The 12,162-nt window shown below is 31.7% G+C and overlaps 2 protein-coding genes across 4 annotated transcripts in view; one reads left to right on the top strand and one right to left on the bottom strand.

Moving 5' to 3' along the window:
• Positions 1-542: 542 nt before the first annotated feature.
• Positions 543-3,978, top strand: Rrp42 (exosome complex component Rrp42). Its single transcript, XM_015509762.2, has 5 exons — positions 543-942; positions 1,121-1,317; positions 1,389-1,564; positions 2,633-2,967; positions 3,038-3,978. The coding sequence occupies exons 1-5, from the start codon at positions 886-888 to the stop codon at positions 3,140-3,142; spliced, it is 870 nt and encodes a 289-aa protein (XP_015365248.1). The 5' UTR covers positions 543-885; the 3' UTR covers positions 3,143-3,978.
• The window catches only part of LOC107166624 (Y+L amino acid transporter 2-like), a 26,414-nt gene continuing 17,409 nt past the window's right edge, over positions 3,158-12,162 (bottom strand). For all 3 annotated transcript variants that reach the window (XM_015515411.2, XM_089222606.1, XM_015515484.2), the window contains exons 4-13: positions 10,929-11,044; positions 10,706-10,831; positions 6,509-6,608; positions 6,378-6,422; positions 6,114-6,237; positions 4,446-4,549; positions 4,040-4,136; positions 3,828-3,977; positions 3,587-3,764; positions 3,158-3,509 (exon numbers count right to left, since the gene is read on the bottom strand). In XM_015515411.2, the coding sequence (XP_015370897.1) occupies positions 3,436-3,509; positions 3,587-3,764; positions 3,828-3,977; positions 4,040-4,136; positions 4,446-4,549; positions 6,114-6,237; positions 6,378-6,422; positions 6,509-6,608; positions 10,706-10,831; positions 10,929-11,044 (1,114 nt within the window). In that variant the 3' untranslated portion in view covers positions 3,158-3,435. The remainder of the gene's footprint in view (positions 3,510-3,586; positions 3,765-3,827; positions 3,978-4,039; positions 4,137-4,445; positions 4,550-6,113; positions 6,238-6,377; positions 6,423-6,508; positions 6,609-10,705; positions 10,832-10,928; positions 11,045-12,162) is intronic.

The following is a 12,162-nucleotide window of genomic DNA, read 5'->3' as shown; positions in this document are numbered from 1 at the left end:
GTCTTCTAACGACTATTATATATATAATATTAAATAACAAATATTGAAAATAATACATTTTTATTTATGACATCCCCCCCATACCAAATTCCTGCGCACGCCACTGGCCACCCCAACACTCCAGTCCTCAGATATATCTCTATCGACTCTATCTCATAATATGTAACAGCCTTGACCTCTCTCAACTCGTGACCAGTTAAATAACATATTATTAAGTAAACATTATAAACTCGAGGTTCTAAACGAGGCATTAAATATCACACGCATGCGTAAAAACGGAAAACCGCAACAATATTCAAACGGATTCGAAATCGGCGATGAAAAACAACTAAAACAAGTATTTTTTTTGAAAAAAAAAAAGAATTATAATTTCTTAAAGTGCTTTTTATCATTTTTGTCTAAAGGAACATCGCCTAGAGACAATGAGATATTTAACTTATTATTTTATAAGTGTAGTTTTTCTATTGTGACGTACCCACGGTCTACGGATTAATTTCAACATTATTTTCTTTAATCATGGTTTGTACTGTTTGTGACGTTTGTGTTATCAATGTTTATGTTTACATGTGCTCGCGGTGTAGATAAAAAAAAACCGGCCCGTGCATGAAGTGTTCAAATTTCAAACATAATCTCGAGGCACTGTTTCGTCCGTTTCTTCTCTCTCAAGTCTTAATCGTTACGCAGTTACGCCTTAACGCTTCCAGTGCAAATATTGCGTTATCTGTTCGAAACAACAAAACAAATTAAAGGACATCACTATTGTAAAAATGTACGTTTCGAATCGATTTGATTAATAGTAGCCCAAGTCAATCGTTATAGAGTTTTCTTTTAGTCGTATTCAGTTCGGTCGTTCGGTGGTGGAAATCGACGAGTACAAAACAAACCATGAGTTTGGTGTCGTTGAACGAGGCGGAAAAGGTGTACATTATTCACGGAGTCGAGGTAAGTCGGTAACGGTACGGAGACTTGTTTGGTCTTTGTAAAAGTCGGTATGGCTAGTGATCCAGAAGCACTAGGCACTACTTTAAACGGGCCTCGTTTGAGGCAATATAGATTATCGAGGATTTTATCTAAAAACATTATCAAATAAGTTTGACCGGAACATTGCCGATTGTTGTAGGAAAATTTCCGATGCGATGGACGCAGCCGACAAGACTACAGGCCGTTGGAATTGGAAATGGATATTGTGAGCAACGCTAATGGGTCAGCACGCTTGCGATTAGCCAACTCTGATATTTTGGTGTGTGTAAAAGTCGAGATTGACACTCCTCTTCCAGAAGCTCCTAAGGATGGTAAAATAGAATATTTTGTCGATTGGTAATTATTCCGATATAAGGGAAATGTTAACCAAATGGCGTGCTTATTGTGTTATGTATTGTTTTGTGCAGTTCAGCCAACGCTACTCCGGCATTTGAAGGACGCGGCGGTGAACATTTAGCAGCTGAACTCAGTCGCTTTCTTTCCTTAGCTCATGGCCCAGTATTTAACTTGAGCAAGTTGTGTATTGTTCCTGGAAAATCATGTTGGAAGCTGTTTGTTGATGTTTTGATCTTAGAATGCGGAGGTACCTAGTGAATTTCACACAAATTTAACTATTATATTTTAATTTAATAAAATTAGAACTTAATTTCACCAGTTTCTATTTAGTTTTTTAATAGGTAGGTTATATTATTAATATAATATTTAAATATCTTATACTTATGTATTTATATTTTGTTTGCATTTGTAGATGCTATTTTCAATTTTTATTTAAGTTCAGCCCATTAATAACCCATGTAAAAATTAGGTTATCCATAAATTTATTAGCTTAATGGATTATTTCATTAAAACTAATACAGTGATAAATCGTAATTTTTAAAATTAGTAACAATATAATGTAGGTTTAAAATTAAATTTTTAATTATGATAGTTTTGCAATTTTCTATTGCTTTTAAAATATAATAATAAGATTACCTATTTAAATGATATTTTTATAATTTATAATTAAAAACTAACACTAGAGATTCGATTAAAATGTTTGTGATTTAATTAATTGTTATTACTTATTAAAAATATTTTTTCATTCAAAAAAGTATAGGACTTAAAAATTATAATGCTTAAAAAAATTAATATAATTTTATTTGAATCACTTAAAAGGACGTTGTATCCGCATGACGTGTTTTCTCCATCCTACACACGTACGGCATATCAAATGTTTGCTCTCCAATTTCAATAGTGTGCTGTCAGTTTTAATATTAGAGTGAATATTGCTCATTAAAATGCAGAGTTTCAAAAAGTTAAAAATAATATCAAGAAAAGTCTCTGCGGGATCCTAGATGATCTTACCTTTAAATTGTATAATAGGTCAATTCACTCTGAAATCAAAACTGACAGTACACTATTGAAACTGGTAAACAAAACTTTGGTATGTGGTAGGTGTGTAAGACGGAGACAACACATGCGAATGCGACATTCTCTTAAAGAACTTTTCTAATATTGCATAATATTACTATATTATGTAAAATTCAAATTTTGAATGAGTGGTTAATAGTTATAACTAATTAACTGCTTGTTTTTATATTTATTCATACATTATATTATGTACCATGTATATAACTGTTCATTTATTAACCATTGAATATTTATTTCAAAGGAAACTTATTTGATGCTGTATCATTGGCAGCTAAAGCTGCTTTATGCAACACAAGTCTTCCAAATATTGTGGGGACATACGAGGATGGCCAAAATATCGATCTACAAATATCCGATGATCCATTCGATACAAAACCACTAGACGCGAGTGACTTACCTGTCTTGGTGTCCTTGTGCAAGATTGGCAACAGTTACGTGGCTGATCCTACTATAGAGGAGGAAATTTGTGGTGCAGGGTGTATTGTTGTATCAGTCACACCCAAAGGGAATATAACGGCTGTATTAAAAAAAGGAGCCGGAAGCTTTATGCCGGATACGTTAAATGAGATCATTGTGGTAATACAAATAGTTTATTCTAAACTTATAAAGCCAAAACTATAATATATTATATTTTAATTATTTTTAGTCTGGTTCACATATTGGTATTCTATTGAACAAAGTGCTCGATGAAACTCTTATTCAAGACATGTCCAGTAATTTTTGTAAACAACAATATGGTTTCCTTAAATGAATAAAAATTAAAATATATACTTTTTTTTGTTTAATGTAAAAAATATTTAATATAAACATTATACATTTATATATTTCATAATACTGATGACAATAAAAATTAAAAAAGAAATGTGAAACTGTAAATTTTATAAAAATGTCATGTCTTTAAAAATAAAACAAACACATGAGAGTAACATATAAAGTAAGAAAAAAATTAAATGGTTCTCAGTGAAAATGTTTGAGACGAATAATTCAAAACCGTTAAAAAATCAATAATTGACAAGTAGATAATAAAATTGTAAACCTATTTCATTATTCCCAAATGTCCTCTGCTTTTTCTTCTTTGGCACTAACAAATAACTTTTGGATGGTGAAAGTCACGTGCTCTGAAAAGTCATAAAAATATTAGAATGATGGATAAGGTTAATCACATGTGGTTGTCTAGTTAGTATGAACAACTTACTTAATGAATTTTGGAACCACATAGGTTTAGTCTTCCAAACTACACATAAATAGTACACTGGAATGCCTAACAAGGTGATACCAACTCCCATGCCAACTTCAAAAGGTTTTACGTAACACGGCAACACAATCAAGAATAATGACACTATTACGTACGTGATTGGGATCCAAAGGGAAACCTAAAGTTGTAACCACAAATAATTTAGATTGTAATGCGCATATCTTTAATTCCATTGTCATACCTTGATTGGCCTGTTAATGTTTGGACGCTTCCATCGGTTCCACAATACTGAAGAGACTGAAAGCATTGTGAAGAACGCCTCCACAATACTCGAATATGTAATAAGCATCCCAACATCACTTGTAAAAAGCATGAGTAAAGATAAGATGTTCTGCAACAGTTATAAGTTACAGTCAGGTTCACCAACAATAGTAATTATTATGCTAATCTTACCAAAAACACTAAAGATGGGGTGGGTGTGTACCTTTCCACATTGATGTATGACAAGAATGTGGGGAAGTGACCGTATCGCGCTCCGACAAAGCACATTCTGAAAAACATTAAAATACACAATTTTAGTAACAAATAAACATCAGCAAATTCCTAAATGAATATTGAACAAGGAAAGTGTTTTTTAAATATGTTTTAACTTATTAATTAGTTAAGGATCTAGTAAATACTTTATTTTCCAGATGAAACATAAAAACTTTTATCTTATTGAATAGCAGTGATTAGTTATTGTTAAGTTAAAAATTGGCTTGTTTAAAGTTATGGGAGGAAACAAACTTTCAAGTTTCAATATTTCAACTCTTTAATGACTAGTCATGGACAACATATTGTAATTATAACTTAAACCAACCTGGATGAAGTCATGATGTGAACACAAAGACCACCAAATGCTGAAAGGGCAACCATCAGTGGCATAATCCATTCAAACGAACCCATTGCCAAGTGACCAAAAGTCTAAATAGAAAAAACAATATTATTGTTGCTCAATTGCATGCTACATGGTAAATTATTTAAAATAATAATAAAAAAGTTTACATTAAACACACATTTTTATGATTGTGGATTTATTAAACTATCAATCATCTGATTTTCAACAAAACAGGCTAACTTAATGAAAATCTTGACACATAAATACCAAAAATTAAAACTATAATTTATTTTAATCATACATATATTAAACAATAGGTAGTTTAAATTAGGAGGGACCTTGCTGTACCACCAGCACTACCCGGATACCAAACCTGACGACTCAAGCGAAACTGGTGCCTCGACGAAAAAATTATAAATGTAAAGCCTGCATGAGGTATTTCTAATGTGAAATTTCCTATTAATTATTCATTTAGTTTTTCTCATTTCTACCATAAATATTACTTATTGTCAGTGGCGGCATACGCAGGGGCAAGATTCTGTCGGTTCTGACCCCCCCCCTCTCCGGGGTCCTACGATTTTTTCCTTTTACAAAAAAATCTTATCTACTACCATTTCAACACACAGAGACTATCAATTGTTGGCAATTTTTAGTAGATATATAAATATATAATAAATTATTAATTATATAAAAACTTTTTAGAAAAGAATAATGTAAATCAGAGGTTTCTAAACTTGTTATGGTACGACCCATGTAGGAAACTTTAATTATTTAAATTTTGGATGACAACAATAATATCAATGATCTTTTTTTTTTTTAAAAAGTAGGCTTATCAAGCTTATCTAAACTGTTGACGCAAGTATTGTCTCTGATTTTTCAGTTTTCGCAGAACTTTAAGTCATTGACTTTACGTTTAACCATTGGTCCATAATAATTAAACAAAAACAAACGAATTTATTAGTTATTTGAAAAAAAGAAGATTTAGACTGCGTGGATGTATCATATCGTCTAAACACATTTCTAAAAAATGTATTTTAAAAATTTAACTACTCACTAAAAATATAATCACGACACACAGTTTGGGAACATCTAAATTATTTACACATGTAAAACCCTAATCGAACTAAAATACTGCGTTGGCTACTGCTTATTGAGCCATCTGTATAGACTGGAATATTCTCTAAAATTGACATATATATATTTAAGAAAAAATAATAATAATTAGATTAGATCATTTTGCGGCGTGTACTAATAAGCTCTTTAATAAGTTTATAGCATACATTTTGTAATCTTATGCTGAATACAACAATAGGTACTTATACACCCAATATTTTCAGTTAATTGATTAATCGAACAATACATTAAAACTGACTCCAAAAATTGGAAGAATTTAATTAGATTATTAAGATTATTTGTTCAAAACTAAGTATACAAACTATACCTATCATGCCAAAAAAAAAATTTAAAAAAACAAAAATTAAATTTCATTTTAATGAGCGTTTTTATACCTAACCCTCGCGGCGTCGTGTAGTTCAAAACAGTAAGTATATGCAGTAAGTTGTAGTTGATTGGAAAATCTAATATCTATTGGCAATTGGCTATTAGGTGTGTAATTATAAATGTATTTAATAACTAAATTATATCACTCACGACGGCGATCGCTTTGGTCGTCACCATATCGTGTGGCGTCAGAACGGCTAGGTACGCGACGTTGGCCAGCACGTAGATAATGGTCACCAACGGCATGGAAATGTAAATGGCCCTCGGCAAGTTCCTGCGAAGACAAAATCGACAGATCAATGTTATGTAGGTAATACCTCGTCTGAATAGCCCGGTAAGCTGTCACGGTGAATCACACGTGATGTCTCAGACAAAAATAAGAGGAGGACGATTGCGGGGTAATGTAGCACTCACACGTAAGGGTTCTTGAGCTCTTCTGTCATGAAATTCAAATAGTTCCTAAAAAAAAAAAAAAAATGTTATCGATTATCGACGGTTCCATTACACGACGCCATAGGTACGCGCAGAAATGGTAAAAATCTCACCATCCCGAGTACGAGTATATTCCGGAATAAACGGACACGGCCAGTCTGCCAGGGTCTGTGACCGATCCTTGCCAAGGGTTCATGAACTTGGAAAATCCGTCTGCACATAATAAATTGCGGAACGTTATATTAATGATTATCGTTCGTAGTCATATTACATTATTACATCACTGTATTATAATAATAATTATGTATAACACGACCCACGGTGCCGTATGCCTACGTAAGTGTTGTGGTCAAAACATCCCCGGGATTATTTTTCTCTACATAAAAACACTAAAATGCATTTATGAAACATACTAGGCAACTAGGCATGTATATAATTTTAACTAACCCCCTACCAATTTGAAATGTTCGTGCCCGTCACCGAACATAATAACACATAGGCTATATGAGCATAATAAGTACAGGCGAAGAACAGTGGTGTTTCTGAAGCTCATTATGCAGTGACGGAAGGTATGGTAAAAATCATGATGCTGATGGATGACTAATGAGACATTTCACGTTCATGATCAGCTCACAGAAAACGAACGCGTTCTATCCCATCGCTGTTTTGTTTTTAAACTTTTGTTAGTTAACCTCTATTTGAAAAAAAAATTGTTTCAATTACACTACGTCATAGGTAATGGTTTAATTATATAGTAGTTAATGGACTGCAATGCCAGAAACCACAATACACGTAAATACCTATTACACATATTGTACAAATATTGTGCAAGTGACAAGTCGATTAACTGATATTGGTCATAACTTCATAAGTAATATCGTAAGTAAGTACTTACATTCATTAGATATATCAAATATGTGAATAATTTTTAATTGATGTACATCACCAGATGCGTACACGCCGTATAATATTGTAGGCGGACAGGTATTATAAGAGGGCGGACATGTCTGCCTACACAATCAACAGCGTCTTGTCACATACGGCCTACGACGCACTTCCACTTAAGGAAGTATACTACCTGTAAAGATGCAATTGTTGGCCAGAAACGGGTATGCAGCACGTAAATGCTGGCAACTCCATGTATTACATTATTCTAGATAATTCATTAAATATTCAGCGTCGGATAGACCCACAGAGTTTTAATTTTTAAAAGGCCCATTTTAAAATGAAAATTTCTAAATTGACTCCGATTTTACACAGCACACCGAAGTAAATAAATGTATTTATTTGTACCATAAAATAAATGTCAAAACACTTACGATCGGCTCACCGAGATTTTCTCGGTAGCTTGCCATTTCAATCCGGACCTGTAAATATTATGCTAGGATTGCCAACTACCAAACTGAGAGCAATGTAAGACAAATATTTACATATCGTGTAATTTGGAAACTTTTTGTTTTACCGGATGTCATTTTTTTTGTTTTAACGTCTGTACAGTTATGTAAGGATGCTAAAAACTATGAAAAAGTCAGAATTCTGTGGCCGAACTTATATAGTGTTATAATGTTATAGCTAATTGAAATGTATATTCATAATTCGATTCGATCGTTCGCTCGGACAATGTATAAAATCAAAAACATCCCACGATGACTTGTTATTACATAAAACCACATTGAGTGGGTTTCAGACTTCAAATAGTTATAGCTTCATAACTAAGTCTAGCCACCAAATAATTATAATACAACAATAAAATTTTGTTATAAACCATATTGTCTTCTATTCAAAATGTAGAGAAGGTATATTATTAATATATATTATATGTAAGACCGAGGTATACACAGTTAATAGTTATAAGTTATAATAATGATAAATTGATGAAATAAAAAAAAATTAATAATAATAATGAAATTGAAATTGAAATTTTTTAAGAAATGTAGGATTGTCCTGCAATAAGTTCAAGCATTATTGGACGCTAGACAAATCAAATAGATTTAGAACGGGGTCTAGTCCCTCGTAGATCGTGCGGATTACCATTGTAATATTTGTAATCTATCTAAAAATAAATGTATTTTTTGTATTTTGAAAACCAATGAAATTATCTTATCATTTCAGTACCTTCGAGGCTTCGAATGACATGTTACTTAATATAATTAGTTTGTTTTCGAATACCGGTCGCAGAATTTGTCATTGTTATAGAAGTTCAAAGTTTGTTGGATCGCCATTGCAGTGTATGCCGCGCGATCTTTTACGCACGTTTATTATTTAGTTTATTTTATATTTGTAGTTTTTATTTAGGTATTAATTATAAAAAAATGAGCCATACAAATGATATTTGATATTGATCAATGGCTAGAAGAAGATGAAGGATGAATTAATTGATGGAAATGACATCGACAGTGAAGATGAGTTGGGGGATATCAGGTAGAAGTTAATGATGAAAACACTAATACGGAAAATAGTGACTATGAAAGTGAAAGTGAGTCAAATATTAGTGATGATATTGGTTCAATATTACAAAATAAATATTTTTTTGGTAGTGATAAAATTAGATGGAATAAGCAAGCAGCTACTAGTAGACATCGTACACGTTCTCACAATATAATTATTCATTTACCTGATCCAAAATCGACTACAAAAAATATGAAAACTCATTTAGAAAGTTTTTTCTTTTTTTTGAAGAAGTTGATAACTGGTTTACTTCACTTTCAGTGGCAAAATATTTATTAATTGAAAAACAATTGACAGTAGTGGGGACTTTAAGAAAAAATAAAACATGTATTCCAAAAAGATTGTACAATCACTTCATATGTCCCGAAAAAAAATAAAGTAGTATACTAGTACGATAACGACTCAGGAGATCAACAAAAGCCAGAGATGATCACATATTTTACAACGAAACTGAATATGGCGTTGATAGATTAGGCCAAATGCGTAGTCTACCTATACAATGTTTCAAGAAATTCTGGTCGTTGGACGCTTACATTATTTTTTAATCTAATTAATATATTATGAATAAATGTTATAAATATTAAAATATGTATACATTTAACAACATCGACATCAAATCTAAAAGTTCAGAATTTTTGGAAACATCAGCTTTACAGCTGATGAAACCGAATATTGAAAGACGTATTAAAAATTAAAAATTACCAAACCATATAAGACGTAATGGTATGAACATTTTAGGTCTCGTCGAAGATACACCTAGTTTGTCTGAACGTCCTAAAGGAATTGGTCGATGTTATTTATGTGGAAGAGCAAAAAACAAAAGTACGAGGAAATCATGTGAACGTTTTTTCAAATGGGTGTGTCCAGATCATTTGAAATATATTTGCATTGGCCATTAGGTGTTGTGATCAAGAACAGAGTGCGAAGAATTAACGTAAAATAATTCATTATAATTAAAATATTTAAAAAGTAAAAAGTAATAAAGTACTCTTGTGTTTTTGTATGTATTTTTTAATATAGAGAGCTAAGATATATGTAAAATACTTAAATATTAATATGTTTATACTGTAATATTTAAAAAAATTAATTACATTTAATATCATTACAAGTTGGTTAAACAAGTATGCAGAAAACTCATCATGATGGCTAGTAAGGTCGGACTGGAGATAAACGACGAAAAAACAGAGTAAGTACATGATATTAAGTCGCCAGGACAGAGAATATCAACAAGGACAATCTATGAATGTAGAAGGGCATATATTCAAAAGAGTCAGACATTTCAAGTACTTGAGGCACTTGCTAACACAAGATAATGGCCTGAAGATGGAAGTCTGCAGTGCTAGGATACAAAAAGGCATCAAAAGTTTTTTGGTCTTGGAAAAGTACTGAGCTCAAGAACATTATCGATAAATCGGAAGATACAAATGTTCATGACCTTGATACGACCCATAGTACTGTATGCCGCGGAAACATGGCCACTTAGGAAAGCAGAATAAAAGTATTTGTAAGGAGCTATCATTTAACCTATACGGTTATACCTAAACAGTTTTTATATTTAATCATTTTAATCTGGTCCGTCATTAATTATTTCTCAAATGGAATTTTATAAAAGAAGTTAACAGTTAAAACTTAGAACTGCACGAACCCAGATAGATTTGTTTTTTTTTTTTGAATCACTGCAGTGAAAACAAAAACAATCGTTATTTTCCGGCTGCTTATAAACAGATAGCAGAGGTATTGTCATATTATTCTGTTTACATTAAAGTCACCAAATCTGGTTATTGATTAGTTGCTATTATTATTTAGTGATTGGTGATAAAATGATAACTATTATTCAATTATTGTACATAGTTTATACTGACTTGAGTACATGTAAACGCCGCCGCACACGATGATCAAAATCAGAGCTGATATCTTGGTGAACATAAACACATTTTGGACTTTAGTGGTGGCCTTGACGTTCCAGCAGTTGATAAAAGTTATGAAACCTATATTTTGTTTACACATCGTCGATGATATTAATATGATACCTTTTAACACGTGATGGTGTTTTCAATATTGGTAGCATAACGGCTATATACTTACAAATCACGGCAGCCGCCAGGAGTCTGACCGCATCGTCCGGATTGTCACATTCCGGAAAGAACGGCTTAATGACGTAGTTGGCGAACGTCAGTCCCATGATGGCGTTGGTTGTTGGCCTGCACAGTGCAAGCAAATAGATGTTAGACGAAGTTAACGCTGGACAGGTGGGAAAGCGTTAACTGCCCCGAAGGGTATATATAGCGTGTCTAGTGCAGAGTAGGACCTAGACCTAATGTTGGAGACTTCATAAGCACTGTAATAAACGAGAACCTAATCAATATTTAGTAAATTTTGTTTAAAGCTCCATGGAAGTAAAATACAGTAATAATAGGTGGGTAAATATTTTACCACACAACCTACAGTAGAAACGCTTATTATTATGATATTATGAGTTATGACTTGTGTACTTATTTAAGATTTAAAATCGGATTTAGAAATTACAGTTATCAATTACTATATAGTTGCAATCTTTAAGTTGAAATTTATGACTGATAACCGTTTAAGTAGGTATAATAATCATATTAATTTTTAATTGATCAACTATTATTACAAACAATAATTTAGTATGTTTATAATTCCTTAAAGTTTTTTGGTAAGTTTATTTTTATCTATGAGATGTGTCCAGTTGCATAAAACAAACGAGATCAGAGTGGAGTATAATAATTTATATTTATTGTAATAAATATTGGTGGACACTAGTTGCCTCCCGAAATCAAAAAGGTCTATAATTTTTATATGAATTGCCTTCCAACGTACCCTAAATATTATCATAAACAAAAAAGGTGTAGTGTTATAGTTTCCTCCTAATGGGCAGGTAATAAATGTATAAATAGTTCCAAACATTTTCAAATAGGTAGTACTTAACAAAATAAGTTTGTAATTTCTAAGTCATAATTTATGACTTTTGTGCATTGATATTTGACACAATTATACCTGTATAACTAAACATTAAGATAATATACTATAGATATATACTAGTTTGTCAGTTTGTGCAATGATAAGATATAATCCAATTCCAAACCAGATTACTTAGCTGAGCTTAACTATAATAATTAATAATACACTTTATTGTAATAATGATCGAGTATCGTTTGTAACCACTAAATGAAAATGCATATAAAATTACCTAATATTATTTTATTGATTAGTTTTTATATAACTATTATTTTAGAATAGAATTCTGTACTTATTCTTAACATTTCATATAAAAATATCAAATTTTGAATATAAACAA

This window comes from Diuraphis noxia, unplaced genomic scaffold (assembly GCF_037042655.1).
Source record: "Diuraphis noxia isolate RWA-SAM2 unplaced genomic scaffold, SU_Dnox_SAM2 contig0003, whole genome shotgun sequence".
Lineage (NCBI taxonomy): Eukaryota > Metazoa > Arthropoda > Insecta > Hemiptera > Aphididae > Diuraphis > Diuraphis noxia.
Note: the sequence above shows the minus strand (reverse complement) of the source record. Positions and strands in the feature narration are given on the sequence as shown.

Coding starts and splice junctions, on each gene's coding strand:
- Rrp42 (XM_015509762.2), top strand. CDS start 886: ATGAGTTTGGTGTCGTTGAACGAGGCGGAAAAGGTGTACATTATTCAC. Junction 1,565..2,632: donor TTTGATCTTAGAATGCGGAG/GTACCTAGTGAA, acceptor TTTATTTCAAAG/GAAACTTATTTGATGCTGTA. Junction 2,968..3,037: donor CGTTAAATGAGATCATTGTG/GTAATACAAATA, acceptor AATTATTTTTAG/TCTGGTTCACATATTGGTAT.